Source organism: Rutilus rutilus, assembly GCF_951802725.1.
Source record: "Rutilus rutilus genome assembly, chromosome: 2".
NCBI classification, from domain to species: Eukaryota; Metazoa; Chordata; class Actinopteri; order Cypriniformes; family Leuciscidae; genus Rutilus; species Rutilus rutilus.
In genome coordinates this window covers 47,603,038-47,621,597 of record NC_140210.1, presented here as the reverse complement: position 1 = coordinate 47,621,597, position 18,560 = coordinate 47,603,038, and the positions used below count along the sequence as shown (strand labels likewise).

General features: G+C 40.3%; 1 protein-coding gene across 1 annotated transcript in view; it reads left to right on the top strand.

Annotated features, from left to right (window-relative positions):
* Positions 1–18,560, top strand: part of c3a.5 (complement C3a, tandem duplicate 5) — a 50,092-nt gene that overhangs the window by 2,918 nt on the left and 28,614 nt on the right. Inside the window, exons 10-17 of the mRNA XM_084401604.1 lie at positions 80–195; positions 3,993–4,139; positions 4,218–4,421; positions 15,506–15,697; positions 15,785–15,937; positions 16,007–16,136; positions 16,225–16,296; positions 16,876–17,073. Coding sequence (XP_084257730.1) covers positions 80–195; positions 3,993–4,139; positions 4,218–4,421; positions 15,506–15,697; positions 15,785–15,937; positions 16,007–16,136; positions 16,225–16,296; positions 16,876–17,073 — 1,212 coding nt within the window. The remainder of the gene's footprint in view (positions 1–79; positions 196–3,992; positions 4,140–4,217; positions 4,422–15,505; positions 15,698–15,784; positions 15,938–16,006; positions 16,137–16,224; positions 16,297–16,875; positions 17,074–18,560) is intronic.

The window sequence follows — 18,560 nt, the reverse complement described above, 5'->3', positions numbered from 1 at the left end:
TACCCTAGCAGCACAGGTGGACTTTGGCATTGTTGACACCTGGAAAAATGACTGTTGACTCTGTGTGTGTGTGTTTTAGGCAGTGAAATGGTGGAAGCTCACAGGAGAGGCATTCAGATTGTGACGTCACCGTACACCATCCACTTCAAAAGAACACCACAATTCTTCAAACCTGGGATGTCCTTTGATGTCTCGGTATAAAGCTATAAAAAAAACGGACTAAAAATTTAAGAACAGGATCATACTCCTCTCCGCTGACCTAAGATACATGAAGCTACACAGCAAAAACTCCAGTGTTAAATGAACTCTCCTGGGAGTTTATATGGCTCCAGACTCAAGAGTCTTAAAGTGTTAAAATATGAGTGTTAAATTGTTAAAATATGAGTGTTAAATTAACACTCAAGACTGTTAAAGTTAATGAGCTAATTAAGTGATTCATTGAGTGATGATTGATCATTATTGAAGACACCTGATGTTAACAAGCAGAATCACCAAAGGAGAAAATCTCATTTTTTAGGACACCGTTATGGTGATCAGTGTTTGCTTTAGTTGGGCTCTTGGCCCTTAAATCATTAACTTTAGATTTTGTTTGGTTGTTGTATCTGAGTTGTAACTCTCTTAAAAAGAAAAGTTGATCAGGTGGTGTTGGTTATGTTTAAACATAAGGCCTAAAAAAAACATTTGTTTGGTTCCGGTTTCCGACCGACCCTGTCAATTTATGCGCGACCCACATTTATTTTATGAGCTTGGGGAAGAAATAATACAAATTAAATAAATACACAAATGAAAAACTTTGAGGCGAACTACAATTTAAGTTTTTGTACAGCACTCTTGCGATGCAAGATGCCTGTTGTCCTCCAGCAATGCTAACAAACGAGGCAGCTACAAGGTCGTCCACACATCGTTGTCGTCACTTAAAAAGGCGACACTTTCCGCATCTGCGTGGAGTGTGACGCCCGTTTCACACATACTCCGTTTGCAGTGCGTATGCGGTGCGTATTTTTTTCCTTATCCATGTTAACAGGTTCGAGCTTTCACACTCCACGCAGATGCGGTCCGGCAATCCGTTCCAGCTGCAATGCGTATACAGCAGTGCAGCGATCGTTTCCACTCCGGGTCTATTTTTGCTGTGCTGCACGCGCTGAATTAAAGTGACAGCGCATGCATTTAATAAAATAAAATGTAGTAATCTCACCATAAATGCATTTAACTAAATACTACTATTTTTCACAGTCATCTTTTAACTTTTTGCGACCACCAATCATTTGAGATAGAAATAAAAGCTATGACTATGATATAGTGATGTACCATCATTATGAGATTTATTAAACAAATGAAAAACATTTGCAATAATAAACATTAGCAATAAACATTTGCAATAATAAACAACGTATCATTACCGATAACTGATCGTGCAGTTTAATTACCCCTTGACTGGCCCCAAACATGTTTGATAAAAGAAACATATACAGTGTGTATATAGCCTATATCAGTGGTTCCCAATTCCAGTCCTCGTGACCCACTGCTCTGCACATTTTGTAGGTCTCTCTTATCTGACACACTCAGTTCAGTTCATGGAGTCTCTCCTAATGAGCTGATGATCTGGTTCAGGTGTGTTAAATAAGGGAGACATACAAAATGTGCAGAGCAGTGGGTCACGAGGACTGGAATTGGGAACCACTGGCCTATATGATGTGTATTACATTTTAGCTAAAACATTTTTTAATAAAAGATAGGATCATAAGATGCGCAATATATCGGGAGACATGGTTTTTTCCACTTAATGAAGTTTTGTTTTGTAAATCGTCAGACATGATTTTTACCACTTCATTAAGTTTTGCTTTGTAGAAAACCTTTCTTTAAAGCGAATTCCGTTTTGTACAAATTGTATCTCAATTTTAATAAATGTTTCATCAACCAATGGCATGTATTTAATAAACAAAAAGCAAATATAGCAGACAATATAATAACCGTGACATTGAGGCGCCGATGCGCCGCGTTCACTTGCATTGCATTGTTAAAAGCCTTTCTTTAAAGCGAATTTCGTTTTGTACAAATTGTATCTTAATTTTAATAAATGTTTCATCAATCAATTGCATGTATGTAATAAATAAAAAGCAAATATAGCAGACAATATAATAACCATGACATGGAGGCGCCGGCGCGCCGCGTTCACTTGCATTGCATTGTTAAAAGCCTTTCTTTAAAGCGAATTTCGTTTTGTACAAATTGTATCTTAATTTTAATAAATGTTTCATCAACCAATTGCATGTATGTAAAAATAAAAAGCAAATATAGCAGACAATATAATAACCATGACATGGAGGCGCCGGCGCGCCGCGTTCACTTGCATTGCATTGTTAAAAGCCTTTCTTTAAAGCGAATTTCGTTTTGTACAAATTGTATCTTAATTTTAATAAATGTTTCATCAACCAATTGCATGTATGTAAAAATAAAAAGCAAATATAGCAGACAATATAATAACCGTGACATGGAGGCGCCGGTGCACCGCGTTCACTTGCATTGCGAACTAGAGCGCATCTCATCGTAAATGAATGAAACTCAGCGTAGGCCTATGCCTCATACATTAGCATTAAATATCTTTGCTGCATCCTTTCTAGAATAGACAAGGGCTTTCTTGCGGCTCGCATCAGCAGAGCATTGCGTCGTCCATAGACCGCAAAACAATCAGAGGATGGCGGGTGCGGGTTTGAAATTTGGTAAAAAAACGTTGGTTTTGTGTGTGAGTTTTGATGAGTTTTGTGATGCGGTTGCGGATGAAATTTTACTCCATCCGCGTATCTCTATCGATAACAACACTGAACACTACACAAATATAAAAAAAATGTTTCATTTAGGCGATTAAGTAGCTAATCAGTGTCTGCTCGTTTATTCAAACTAAGTTGTCCTATAACAGACGAACGTCGCAACGCAACCGTCACATTTGACTCACGTCATAACCGCCATCACTAATTCTGAAACCGGCACACCCCTATTCCTACCTATCCCTTGCTGCCACTGAAAAAAAAAAAAAAATTCCCTACCGACCCATGACCTCAACTGACAACCAACCGGAACCAAACTTTTTTTTTTTTTATGCCTAATCATAATTTGACCTGAATCACTGAACTCATTTAGAGTCTAATCTCTGATTTAAATGTATATTGTTGATTACAGCATCACAGTGATTCTACAGCATAAGATCCAGAATTTTCTAAATAATCTATTGGATTTCTTACAAGTTGTTCTGATAAAACAAAATCTTTCTTTTAGGCACACAGATATCAAGAATCAGTGTATGAATCTCAACAATGGTGACAAACAGAATATTCAATTAGGGAAAGGAAATTACTAAGACAATTCAGATCATAATTTATTCATACCACAATGCACGATGGGAGTCATGAATGAATTTTAATTGGTAGCACCCAGAATGCACTGCAACATGCTTTATTATTGTCACCATTGTTGAGATTCACAGGCTGATTATTGATATCAGTGTGTCTAAATAAAGTAAAAGTCTTCTGATCAGAACAACTTTTAAGAAATATTTTGGATTATATTGAAAATGATGAAAATCATTTGCTGTAGAATCACAGGCTGCTGTAATCAACAGGGTAGACATAACTCTCTAAATTAAATTTGTGATTCAGGTCAAATGATGATTATGTCAAAACATAACCAACACCACCTGATCAACTTTTCTCTTTGTTCATCTGAGAGTTATAACTCAAGGTCAAGAGCCCAACTAAAACAAACACTGATAACCATAACGGTGTCTTAAAAAATAAATGAAAATTCTCCTTTGGTGATTCTGCTTGTTAACATCAGGTGTCTTCCATAATGGTCAATCATCACTCAATGAATCACTTAATTATCTCATTAACTTTAACACTCTTGAGTCTGGAGCCATATAAACTCCCAGGAGAGTTCATTTAACACTGGAGTTTTTGCTGTGTATTGTTTAATGTTTCTTATTATTTCTTATTAAGGTTTATGTAACAAATCCTGACCAGACGCCTGCTCAAAATGTGGAAGTGGAAGTCAATCCTGGACCGGTCAGAGGCAGAACTAGAGAAAATGGCATTGCGAAGATTACCATTAATACTCAGGGAGGATCTTCCACACTGCCGATCACTGTAAGATCTGAGCTTGAGTGAAAAATCGCATTGACTTTTGAACTTTTGCAAACCTGTAAAATAATTGTTTATTTCCAGGCAAAGACCAAAGATCCACAAATAAACGATGACCAGCAGGCAGTAAGAAAGATGACTGCTCTGCCCTACATTCCCAAAGGCGGCTCCAACAACTACCTGCACATCGGCATTGATGCTGCAGAGCTTCAGATCGGTCATCAAATTAAAGTCAATTTGAATCTGGGAAACAGCCCTGGAGTGACAAACCAGGATTTCACCTATATGGTGAGGATTACATGATGCAATTGGTGCTCAGACACTACTTTGTATGTCTTAGATGTTTGATATCAGTTAAATATTTTACATCCATTTACAGATGAGTTATTATGCAAATTATATTCATACATGTGCATGCTTTGCAAAAAATAAATAAAAAAACCTACATCCATGCTGGAGTGTAAGCGACTTAGCAGTGACACTATTTCATATAATTTACAACTTTTTGTGGAATAGGCTAAATATTTAGTTGAATAACACAGGTTAAAACCGTTTATCACAGTTTTATTCATTTATAAATTAAGTTAAATACACTAACAAGATGGAACTGAACTTAAAAGTTAACTTTAAAGTAAATTTAGCTTAGTCATATAGCACATTTCATGTGGCCACTAATTGTCTTTGTGCCTGGCAAATGCCACTGATTTTTCAAATAAATTATCACATCACCCAGCTAAGAGACTTTTGTTATAAGAACGTTCTCCAAATATTCAGTGTTGGTTCTGGGAACGTGAAAAATGTCCAGGTTTCTTGACGTTAGAGGAACGTGTTTTAAAAGGTATAATGTTCCTCAAACGTTCTTTCAACTTAATTTTGATTTACATTTCAACATTATAGGAACGTTGATTTCTAACATTCCAAGAACATAAACATGTCTAGTTTCCTTAATGTTACTAGAATGTTATTTTAAGGTTAGTGTGATGTAGGGCTGCACGATTCTTGCTAAAATGTGAATCACGATTTTTCTCCATGGGAATTGAGATCACGATTCTCTTACACGATTCTCATTTTTTTTAACCAAAATTTATTGCACTCAAGTACAAAAAACAAAAAAAAAACAAAAAAAAAAACACAGGACATTCAGTATAAGAAAGTGCAGGAGTAACAAAAAATTGTCTCTTTTCTTTATTTTAGACCCCTTAAAGTGAATAATTTTAAAGCTTTAGGTTGTTGAACATAAGAGAACATTAACATATACAATAATAAAGAAACTGTGCTTTTTGCTCCAATTGGCACAGAACCTTAAAGGTTCTCGGCCAAGAACACTAACCTAGTGGTATTTTGAGGTGTGGCTCCCTTGTCTTTCATAGCTAACTCGTACTGTATTTTGTCGTGATGTTTGAGGTAATTGTAGAGATTAGTGGTGTTACCTTGCGGGGGTTTGATGTACATAATACTTACATCTGCTGTGTTTACGGGAATACTCGACTTGGCATTTTGAAATATTTCTGTGTTTATTTGGCCGTTTAGGCGCGCAACCGAAGACAAAGACTACTATGCTTGTCCGTGTTGCGCTCATAGTGCGCACACAGCGTCCTGTCAGTAGAATTCAGTTCTCTTTCGCGACTTATCGCGCTTTTAAACCCAGCGGGCACCTTGATGTCAAAATTAGGTCAAGAAATAGGTCAAAAATGAAAGTCATATTGACGTCAAAGTGTTGATGTCAATTTGACGTCAAGAGTTTGACCTCTGCTGATGTCATTTTGCCAAACAAAAAGGTGAAACGCATGGCCGTACACTTATTACCAGCTTCACTTAAAACTAACCAGATTTACTTTATATAATTTCCATTTTTATGAAATCATTAAAATTTTGTATTTTAAAGTCACCATGATGGTGGTTAGCGTTTGCTTTAGTTGTGCTCTTGACCCTTCACTCTTTAATATAAAAGTTCTTTGGCTGCTATACTTGTAATAGGCAAAATAGTCATGAGAAAATAAGGTCAGGGGATGTTGGCTGTTTATAGATGATGACGACAATACCATCATGTAAAAGCCTGATTCCCTAATCGTGTTCAGTGTCAAATGTTTTGATTATATAGAATTTATGGTTTTTATGATGTATTACAATAGAATCTATTTATTTTTACAGCATTAGAGCAACTTTGTTTATCGAAGACTATAATGGATTTTAAAAACATTTAGTGCATTAAACATTTTCCTCTACATTATTACTTAGCCATCAAGAATCAGTGTATGACTCTCAACAATGGTGACAATCAATGAAATGCTTCATGCCGCAGTGCATGCTGGGTACCACCAATCAAAACTCACCAAAATCTCCTAGCATGCATTGCAGCTTTAATAAATTATGCACCTGGAGTTGATCTGATTATCTGGATATTTGTTCGATTGTCACCATTGTTGAGATTCATACACTGTTTCTTGATGTCTGTGTGTGTCTAAGTAATGCCATAGATCAGGGGTGTCCAAACTCAGTCCTGGAGGGCCACTGTCCTGCAGAGTTTAGCTCCAACCCCAATTAAACACACCTGAACCAGATAATCAAGGTCTGATTATCTGGTTCAGGTGTGTTTAATTGGGGTTGGAGCTAAACTCTGCAGGACAGTGGCCCTCCAGGTAGTGTTGCTTTCGTCAACGAAAATTATGACGAAATATTGTCGTCAACGAACCGTTATCACCTGACGAAAACGAGACGAGACTAGACGTAAATGCATGGTCATGTGACGATGACTAAAATACATGTATAATGCAATATCGTTGACGAATAAAAACGAGACTAAATGTGGTTTAAAAAATAAAAACTATGCTAAAATGTCTCTTCATTTTCGTTGACCAAAACGAGATGTAACGTCACGACGAATGAGAGAGTTGTGCGTGAACCCATAGCTTTGTCGGCTTTAAATTCTGGATTGCGATCTGGTCACCCGATTATCAGCGAATTTAACCATATATTACTCCATTAGTTATTCTATTAAAATGTCTCATTGATATATTTGACACATTCATAATCATTACTTTTGCTGGTTCTTTGTGACAGCTGTTATGTGCGTTATTGGCAGCGTCTCTTGTTACATGAACACGTCACCGCATCAGCGAGTATTAGAATACTCAAGCTGTTTTCTAATTTTTCTACTCTTAATATTAAATTAAAAAAAACGACTGAACGAAAGATACACGGATTCTCTTGAACCACCGCGTTTGCAGCAGAAAACGTACTCGGTTACCTAATGTAACCTCGGTTCTCTCTAGAAGAGGGAACGAGTATTGCGTAAGTTGCTTCGCTACGGGTAAAGTTGTCTTTTCTCAAGATCTGAAGCCAAAAAATTATCCTTAATTTTGTATTTATTGTCAACGCAGTGCGGCAGCCAGCAGACCATAGCAGGCTGTATAAGCGTGCTCATTGGCTGTCCTGCGGCAACTGCAGCAGCCTACCAGTGAGCCCTGCGTGACGTCATGCCCTCCACGCGCCTCAGCCCGCCAGAATGGGTGTGGCTAGCGTGTATAAAAGAGGGGCTCACAGGATGAAATTCTGGTTTTCATAGACTGAAGCGAATAAGCTTGTGGAGCGACACGGCAGGTTATGCAATACTCGTCCCCTCTTCTAGAGAGAACCGAGGTTACGTTAGGTAACCAAGTACGTTCTCTTACAAGAGGTTCTCTCGTATTGCGTAAGTTGCTTACGCTACGGGAACCCCTTGTCAACGCCGTGCGCGCCGAGCATCCACTGCATGAGTCCCAGGGGAGCCCGGGGAACACAACATGCGGGAACAGGCGGCCAGCAACGCGGGCCAGCACATGTCATAAGCACTTCATAGGAATACAGAGCGGCTCTGCCGGTCTATGTATAAACACGGAGAATGCGGCCAGCGGCGCAGGCCAGCACAGTACATAAGCACATGATAGGGAGAATATAGAGCGGCTTCGCCGGTCTATGTATAGAGAGTATAACCCCTAGCTTAGCTGAGTGGAGAATAGGCGGCCAGCAACGCGGGCCAGCACCAGTGCACAAGCGCATGATGGGGAAAAATACAGAGCGGCTCCGCCGGTCTGTATATAGAGAATCTCATCCCTTAGTGCAGCTCACCAGAAAAGCTAGTAGTACACGAAAGTAGTCTGCACATGAACGACTGGGCAGATATACATATCACTTAAACTGATAACAGTTTAGCCTGCAAGGCGGGAACTTTCAGGTTATAAAATCTCACGAATGTAGAGGGGGAGGCCCAGCCTGCCGCCATACAAATGTCGTGAATAGAAATCCCGCTGGACCAAGCCCACGATGAGGCCATGCCTCTAGTGGAATGGGCTCTAATGCCCAAAGGGCACTGCAGGTGTTTGGACGCATAAGCTGCTGCAATAGCGTCCACTATCCATCTGGACAGGCTCTGTTTCGAGGCGGCGAGACCCCTGGTGCGCCCACCAAACGAAACAAAGAGCTGCTCACAGGGATGCAAACACATGTATGGTCAAAAAAGAGAGAGGTTATCGAAGCCCTCGCCCCGCGGCAAATATCCAGATACTTACATAATTGTGATGAATTTAATCCTTTGTAAGTGATAATTTTGCAGTGTAAGATTACAGTTAACACCTTTAAATATTACATAAATGTATTATTATGTATTTTTATTAAACTTAGTGAGTGTATAAATCAGCAGCAAAAAGTAATTCTTGAAAAAATCTGTACAGTAATTTGATCAAATCTAAACATGTTAATAAAAACAAATTACTATTAGTACTCTTATAAAATTCAATCAGGCAATCATACATTTCACAATTTTATATTTATATATGAAAGTCAAGAATTCAGAAGTGTGTATATTTATATAGCCTACACTACACTACACAGAAATAACATACAATTAAATTATGCTTATTTTAAATGTATTGTGCAGGCTAGGTATACAAAAATATAGGCTTTTAATAATCTTTCAGTGCGCAAAACCATGAAAATATGAAACGTTTCAAAACAGCGCGCACAAAGCGCGTATGCGCATCGCGGGTGCAGAATGATGTGCTCAAAGCAACATGGAGTCACAGTGTGCAGCGCTGCGCTGCACAGGTGCGCATTTAAAAGTTCACGGCACAAAGTGAAGAAATGTCGAGCGCACAAATCCTAGTGTCTATCTGTCCAACAGTTTATTGATCATTTGTTTCTTCACCGTTTTAAATTCCAGTTATTGTGCTTTTGATGCCGATTTAGTCCTTGTGATGTGTGATCTAACAGGCACACGGTAGCGAGTCGTTTAAAAACAGCAACAAACTCCAACAAAATAAAGTCATTTTATGCAAATCCACAGCCTTTTCTCTACAGATCAAGCATTATAATGTGAATATCATATTGGAGAGAGTTTTACCGTGCATGTATGCTGCTGTAACCGGAAGAGGCGCGCGCGCTGTTTGAATACTGAATGGAGAATGATTGACAGCCGCAGAGGAGGGAAAACCAGTTTTCGTAAACTTTAATGATGTAAATAGACTTCTGTCCCTCACATTAAGGTATGACATAGGCTTCAGATGAATTTGTCACCCAAACTGACGTGAAAAAAGCGAGAGGCGCCGAAAAGCGCGCTGTTTGCATCCCTGTGCTCAGAACGCCTAAAGGCGGCAGAGCGTGTGATGTAAACTCTTAGCGCCCTGACGGGGCATAAGAGGTTATCACTGTCCTCGCTATCGGATGCTGGCAGAGCCGACAGGGAGATGATCTGCGCCCTAAAGGGAGTGCCAATCGCTTTGGGGACGTAACCGTGTCTCGGTTTGAGGATGACTTTGGAGTCATTTGGTCCTAACTCGAGACATGCGGGGCTAACAGACATAGCGTGTAGATCCCCCACGCGTTTTACTGATGACAGAGCTGTCAGAAAAACGGTTTTGAGCGAAAGGTATTTCATATCCACAGATTCTAACGGTTCAAAGGGAAACGCTTTCAGGGCCTCTAGGACCAGAGAAAGATCCCAAATAGGAACCGAGGGGGGCCGCGGGGGGTTCATCCTCCTGGCTCCTCTAAGGAAGTGGGTGATAAGCTCGTTCCTTCCTATTGCACGGCTGCGCGTCGTCTCCGCGAACGCTGCAATAGCCGCAACGTACACTTTGAGCATGGAGGGGGACCTGCCCTTGTCCAACAGCTCTTGAAGGAAGGAGACGGGAGGGCGGCCTTTGAACGCCATCCAGAGGGCGGGCAAAGGTGCGCTGCAACCGCCTCTTCCACGGGGGGAATGGCATTATACCCCTTCTCGGCGGCGCCGTCAACCTGTGAGAGCGCCGAGGAGGCATGGGAAGAGACTCTCGCGGAGAATGGTGCATTACACGATTTAGAAAGTTTGTTGTGGAGCTCTGGCAGGAAGGGTGCAGTCCTGGATGCGGGTGTTCGGCGGCGGCGATGTAGGAAGCAGCCGTCGAGTCTGTTCGGCGCTGGCTCTTTCGGCGGTGACCACTCGAGGCCAAGCTGGTCAACGGCCTTAGTGAGGAGGCGCAGAAGTTCCGCATCCTCGCCGGCTCGAGTGCGGCCGGATTCCTGGACTGACGAGGAGGCAGTGGACAATTCCTCGCTGTCAGAGGCCAGGATGGAGCAGCTGTCAGCGTGCTCGTCCTCATCCAGCTCATCCGCTTCATCCCTTGATGGTGGCGGCGGCGCGGGCGAGTGCCGGCAGCTGCGTGGCCGGGAGGGGGGGCGGAGAGGGAGAGAGAGAAGCTCGAGGGAAAGGTTCCGGCGAGCTTCTAGGCGCCACATCGGTCTCCAGTGGTCTCTGGGAGCGGCGCTTCTTTCTGCGCGGCCCAGCAGGCACAGGCGGAGTGACAGCATCGTTGAAAGCTTCAAGTCGAGCCCGCAGGGTCGACATTGAAAGCTCTTCGCACTCAGGGCAGCTGCCCGTAGAGAGTGCGGTCGCGGCGTGCTCGCGGCCCAGGCAGAGAGCGCAGATGAGGTGGCGGTCTCCGTTGCTGAGCGGGGCTCGGCACGAGCTGCAGGAAAGGCGAGGCATTTTGATAAAAACGCCTCGTGCTCTTTTAGAGAAAGTGTGTGTCGCAACGGCGAACACACACAGCAGAAAAGGATATGTCACCGGATAGCGTAGCAGGCACGGATGGCTGAAGGCAGCGAAGGCGGCCGGGTTCCTCAGACGCTTCCTAAGCTTGCTGGTCGCTGAATTCAACGGCGGGCTCACTGATAGGCTGCTGCAATTGCCGCAGGACAGCCAATGAGCACGCTTATACAGCCTGCTATGGTCTGCTGGCTGCCGCACTGCATTGACAATAAATACAAAATTAAGGATAATTTTTTGGCTTCAGATCTCGAGAAAAGACAACTTTACCCGTAGCGTAAGCAACTTACGCAATACGAGAGAACCTCTCGTAAGAGAACTACTGCAGTGCAGCCAAAATGCTCTGTTCGACTTATCTGAGATCCTTTACTCTTCCCTGTGGATGACCTGTGACCTACTTTCTGTAAGATCTGAATTTTTGAGTTTGAATTTTTGAGATTGAATTTTAGAAAACTGAATTTGAAATTCTGAATTTCTTCATCTTGAAAACTTGAATCTGTATTTTTTTTAACTGAATATTTGCAGTATAAGAATTCAGAACAAAAAAACTAGCTGTTTGAAAATACATGTCTATAAAATTCAGCCATAAAAACATTTCAATTTGTTCAATTTCAAATGTTCAATATTTGTTTAAAAAAAATCAAATTCAGAACTATTTAAAGGTGAACTAAGTAACTTTTTTACCTTAACTGAACAGCTTCGGAGTCATTGGAATGGTTATATTACTTATTTCGGGTTGAATGGTGGTCGTTTCGCACCCCCCTGGTGCCCGTGAGCGGAAAATTCGCACTTGCAACTTTGAGACGGCGGGCCGCCGGCAGCCGCGGCAGGAAGTATCGCGTGATATCAGGTCTCGCGATGTAAACAATTGCTTTATGGCCAAAAGAAATCTGCTCAAATACTGTCATTATTGCGCTCCCTCACGCTGTCCGAACCCGAAGGAAGAAGACGTTTTAAAGAATGTCCCATCTGCTTTGATGTCGTTGATCTACTAGCCTCTGGTGTCTGAGAATCACCAAAGAGTTTTTACAACAGTGTTGTCAAATATCTATTCCGAAGCTGTGGGGGGAGCTCTAGAGAGAAACCTGCGAGCAAAAAGCGAGAATACAGCGAAGAAATCCCGAAGCTACTGAGTGCTGCTTTAAACTACCACCTAAAATTCTATTTTGTTAGATTACACTTGCAAATAATTCAAATTTACATAATTAAAATTCAAATCATTTTGTCCTATTATAAGCTCCATAATTCTCTGGAGTAAAACTAACGCTCATCTTTTGTGTGATGTACAATAAACTTCACTGAACTCATCAGTATATTTTAGTCATCATTCGGACGGGGTTTGCTACAGCAGGCTTGTATTAATAGTGAATAAGAGCAGATGACAAGTAAATTATAACCATAATTAAACTAAACTATACCTGTTCTAACTCCATACAGCACATATTCTCTGGCTCTGTGGGCATTATTGTCCGACTCCGAGTCGAAATGAACACAACTACTGATAGTTTCTGTTCTGATATTATCGGATGAGATTGTCCTGGCTCTTAGTGCGAGCTCGTGAGGCTCCGCCCCCTGTGCTGGCAGTAGCAGTTAATTTGCATTTAAAGGGCACACACTAAAACAGCGCATTTTTCTGAGCCCCAAAAAATGACAATTTAAACATGCTGTAAAAAATGATCTGTTGGGTATTTTGAGCTAAAACTTCACATACATACTCTGGGGACATCAGAGACTTATTTTACATCTTGTGAAAAGAGTCATAATAGGTGCCCTTTAATATTTATTTTCAATATAAAGCACATTCTGCTCTTTTCTTTCTCTTTCATTCATGATTTGTTATTAATAACTTTAAACAGAATCATCAACTGAAATCTGCGCAGATTATCAAAAATACGACACATTTATAGGACATAAAAGGGTCTCTGCGGCAAAAGTGAAAGTAAAAGCACAGCAAAGCACAGCACCCGTTTCAATAAAAGGATATATTAAAGTTTATACAACCTACTTTTACATTTTCGCTGCTGTTCTAAAATGGTTTTCGCCATTACCTTAAACAAGCTGCAGCTGCTTGAATCCCAGTGCAGGAGCTGTAACTTGGGTTACAACTTACCACAGAAACGTAAGCGGTTAGTAGTTGATTGCTGTGGTGACTCGTGACACTCGCGAACTGCACTGAACACGCACTTTTGCCGGTACAACTTGAATATTATTATTATCATACACTTCTCATTAACTTCGGTAGGCTGTACAACAAGGGAATAGTAATTGGCTGCTTTTTCTGCAGAGAGCCGATCTCTATTGATGTGTCTTAATTTTTTTATCGTTTGTTGGTAAAGGGTGAGAGACCTTGCGAGCCACATGATTTTTGCCAAAGAGCCAGGTATGGCTCGCGAGCCATAGATTCCGTTCCCAACCACTAGTGTACACGAATCAATAGATATACGTGACCTTTCACGAACTGCCGTAAGACTGGGCTGGTCTGACAAGGTAGGGGGCGTGGCATCACAACCCTATTTTGTTATTTTGTGAGTGTGACCAATAACGCGTGAATGCAGCATGATCTGAATGAAGGAAAATACACGGAGGTGAATCGCCATCATTAAGAATTGAGATCACATTTATGTTTGAATCGAGATTTTGATTATTATTTTTCCCGATTAATCGTGCAGCCCTAGTGTGATGTTCCTGAAACATTCTTTCAATCATCTTTCGAAAGAGTAATAAGAACACAAACTACAACTTTATTCAGACACAGCCTTAGATGAACTGAAGATAAAACACCTGCAATTGCTGATAAAGTACAAACTTAAAGAAAATCAAGGGTCAAGAGCCCAACTAAAGCAAACACTGATCTCCATGATGGTGACCTCAAATGAAACATTTTCAATAAGACATCAACATCTAAACCTCTGTTAATTCTCAATAAGAACTTCTGTAGACGTGACAGAAATAAAGTCAGTCTGGTTAGTAATAAGTGAAGCTGGTAATGCTGTTTGTGCAGTTGTTTAATTAGATCTTGAGAGAGTTAATGTCTTTTATCTTCAGTTCATCTAAAGCTGTGTCTGAAGAAGTTGTAGTTTGTGTTCTTATAACTCTTTCGAAAGATGATTGAAAGAATGTTTCAGGAACATCACACTACCCTTTAAATAACATTCTAGTACCATTAAGGAAACTGGACATTTTTATGTTCTTGGAATGTTAGAAATCAACGTTCCTATAATGTTGAATTTTAAATCAAAATTAAAGGGATAGTTCACTTTGAAATTAATTTTTGATATGCTTTAGCTTACCTCAAGGGCATCCAAGATGTAGGTGTCTTTGTTTCCGCAGTAGTTTCAATTTTGATATTTTTAGGTCAAACCGTTCTTGTCTGTCAGTCATATAATGCAGGTCGATGGTCACTGGCTCAAAACACAAGCACAGAGTCCAAATTAAAACAATTCCCCATCGTCCAAATGAAACAATTCCCCATCATAAGTACACATTGATGGCCTAAGACACGAAACGAGCGGTTTGTGTGAGAAAACGAACAGTATTTATATTGTTGTTATCTCTTGAAAACAGCACACGTCCAAATGATCTGACGGCGCGGGCGGGTATAGATATATACATAGATGTCGCCTTCGCTACTGCAGTTCATTGGAACGAAACCGTAGCCAAGGCGACATCTATGTTTATATCTATACCCGCCCGCGCCGTCAGATCATTTGGACGTGTGCTGTTTTCAAGAGATAACAACGATATAAATACTGTTCGTTTTCTCACACAAACCGCTCGTTTCGTGTCTTAGGCCATCAATGTGTACTTATGATGAGGAATTGTTTCATTTGGACGTGGGGAATTGTTTTAATTTGGACTCTGTGCTTGTGTTTTGAGCCAGTGACCATCGACCTGCATTATATGACTGACAGACAAGAACGGTTTGACCTAAAAATATCAAAATTGAAACTACTGCGGAAACAAAGACACCTACATCTTGGATGCCCTTGAGGTAAGCTAAAACATATCAAAAATTAATTTCAAAGTGAACTATCCCTTTAAGTTGAAAGAACGTTTGAGGAACATTATACCTTTTAAAACACGTTCATCTAACGTCAAGAAAACTGGACATTTTTCACGTTCCCAGAACCAACACTGAATATTTGGAGAACGTTCTTATAACAAAAGTCTGTTAGCTGGGCAGATGTCTTATGATTTTTATATTTTTTATTGTTTATTGTTTTGATGTTTATGATGTGTATATTTTATTATTATGTCTATGATAATCTATTAATGTAATTTATGCTGGCTGTATTTATCTTTATTCCCACAGATCTTAAGTAAAGGTCAGATTGTTCAAACAGACAGATTTAAGAGGAGTGGACAATCTCTAGTGACTCTGTCTCTACCTGTAACCAAAGACATGGTGCCGTCCTTCCGCTTTGTGGCTTATTACCATGTGGGCTCATCTGAGGTGGTGTCTGATTCAGTCTGGGTCGACGTGAAGGACACGTGCATGGGAACGGTGGGTCAACTGATAAACCATGATCAAGAGAAGTACTCCAAGTCCCATCAAAATTTCTAAGTATCTCTTTACTGTTTTTAATCCCAGCTCAAAGTTGAGGTAAAGGACCAGGCGCAATTTAACCCAGGAGATCAGCTCAGCCTGAAAATAACTGGAGATCCTGGAGCTAAAGTTGGGCTGGTCGCTGTAGATAAGGGTGTTTATGTCCTTAATGACAAGAACAGACTCACTCAGACTAAGGTAAGTAACCTCATACAATAACCTTTGTAGTTTCAGACTTAAAATTACGTAGTCTCTTACCTGCTTTAGATCTGGGACGTCATAGAGAAGCATGACACCGGCTGCACAGCAGGAAGTGGAAGGGACAGTATGGGGGTTTTCACTGATGCAGGTCTGATGTTTGAGTCACACACTGCAGGAGGAACCAACACCAGAACAAGTATTGATTCATTCCTTTTGTTGGAATTGAAGTGTTTTGTTTTCTTTTGTGCTCTACATTTCTAAAGAAATATTTAATGTTCTTGTAGATAACGAGTGCCCTGCTCCATCTAAGAGAAAACGGCGAGCCGAGAGTCTTCTGCAGGTCACCACTACTTTGGGTAAAGAATCTTTTTATTAGGGCTGAACAATTCATTGAAATAAAACCAAGGTTATGATAAGGCTGCAATTTAATGAAATAAATGTGCGTGTTTCAGAGTGAAGTGTGTCACTGTGTTATTTTACACGCAAGCAGCTCCGCCAGTGTTTGAACGTTGGAAAATGAAGAAATTAAGACAGTCATAAATATCAGTATTACAATTTTACAGTTGCAATGTAAAATATTATTATTATTATTTGTTGTTATTATTATTATTATTATTGTTATTATTATTAAATATGTTTTCTTAAAATACACCATTGGTTGTATTTTACAGTGAAATATTACACAAGTAATAGTTTTTATTTAGTTTCTTTTGTCATTTTTATTTAGTCATATCAACATTTTGGCCAAATGCAGCCCTACAAACAAGCACAGCAAACATGGATTTATTTAAGCTTGCATTTTAAATCACAGTTGCAATTTTTATCAGAAAAAAATCGCAATTAGATGCCCCCAAAAATCGTGCATGTTGAAGGTGGACATGTTTTACTGAAGATAAGTTTATGCAGTTTCTCTCCTTCTGCCCTTGTTTTCTCAGGTGGTAAATACTCTGGCGAACTGAAGAAGTGCTGCGTTGACGGCATGCAAGGGAATACACTCGGCTACTCGTGTGAACGGCGAGCCAAATACATCCTAGATGTAGAGGAATGTGTCCAGGCCTTCCTGTACTGCTGCAACGCGATCGAAGAACACAGGAGGACGTACAACAGCGAGGATGAGAAGTTTCTGGCCCGCAGTGAGATTTGTGCCTCATTTGCAAATGCATTCTCACAGCTCTTAATCATGCAGTGATTTCAGCAGGAGAATTATTCACCTGATTAACTCTCAAATAGGGCTGTGACGGTATGGGATTTTTTCTTACCGAGGTGAAGAAGCAACAAATCTCGCGGTTAACCGACTGCAGACGCGATCAAGATGTAGCTTGTAAATGACAATGGAAATGAATAATTATAAAGCAGTATTCTTTATTAAACAAATAAACAAATGAACATTTATATTCAATAAATGCCTCTTTGGTACTTCGCACCTCTCGCAAAGGCCTCGGAGACCGGAGACTCCCAACTGTCGCTGCTGGCCTGAGGTTGTAGGCTTAACGTTACCTCGGTGACACACTGACTGCGTGGCGTGAAAGTGGCATTTCTATGTCTTTGCACACTAGAAACGTTTATAATAAGCCTCATTGGTGATATATTCGACATATGGGGAGAGAGTTGTGGAAGGCCTATACTTCATGTTAAACATAAATATATAGCAGCAAAGACAAAGTCGGCAGTATTGACGGCAAAATAGGCTACTGAATATTTCGTTCTGTATTGACAGGTGCAATATTAGAAAATCGAAGATATTTTTTAGTTACATTTATATCTGCATTTATGTTAAAACCTAGTGACTTTCAAACATCAAAATGTAATTTATTAATATGTATTCTTGTCAAAATGACATATAAACATCTTTTCCTTTTTAATTTTGCCTGGAAACGCTTCCAACACGCATGCGTGTCGCGTGAAAAATAGGCGTCGGTTCTATTTCTAGCATGCACGTGTTTTCCGCGCGTCTCACACAGGCAGTGTGCAAACTCTAACCTGTTAATACGGGAGCCGAAATAAAAACGGACACGCCACGCAGCCAGTGTGTCGCCGGCCTAAGGTAAGTGTGCTGCACCCAAGTCCGGCAAACGCCACAGGGTGGTTAATTCTAAGATGTGATTAGGGCTGCACGATTTGGGGAAAATGTCATATTGCGATAATAGAGGTCAATATTGCGATTGCGATATAATAAACAAATGGTTTCATGAGTCAACTTGCTTGGTTCTCAAGGAAAATGAATGCACACACAGATTAGCAGTGGTGGAAAGAGTACTGAAAAAACACACTCAAGTAAAAGTACCATTACATTCCAAAAAATGTAGTGTGAGTAGAGTAAAAAGTACCTGTCCAAAAAACTACTTGAGTAAGAGTAAAAAAGTAGCTTATTTAAAAGTACTCATGAGTAGTGAGTAGTGAGTACTGAGCTGCGGATTCTACCCCCTTATAATAAACACTGTGCACTACAATTAATAAATAAAAAAAAACATTGTACATACTGTAATTCACATTATATTTAGTTCTTTGTCAGAAAGATTGAAGAATATCTATCATCCATCTTTTTAAAATGCATCAAATCAGTACATTCATCACCATTTAAATCATATTGTTTAAAGGGGTCATATAATGGTACATGCAC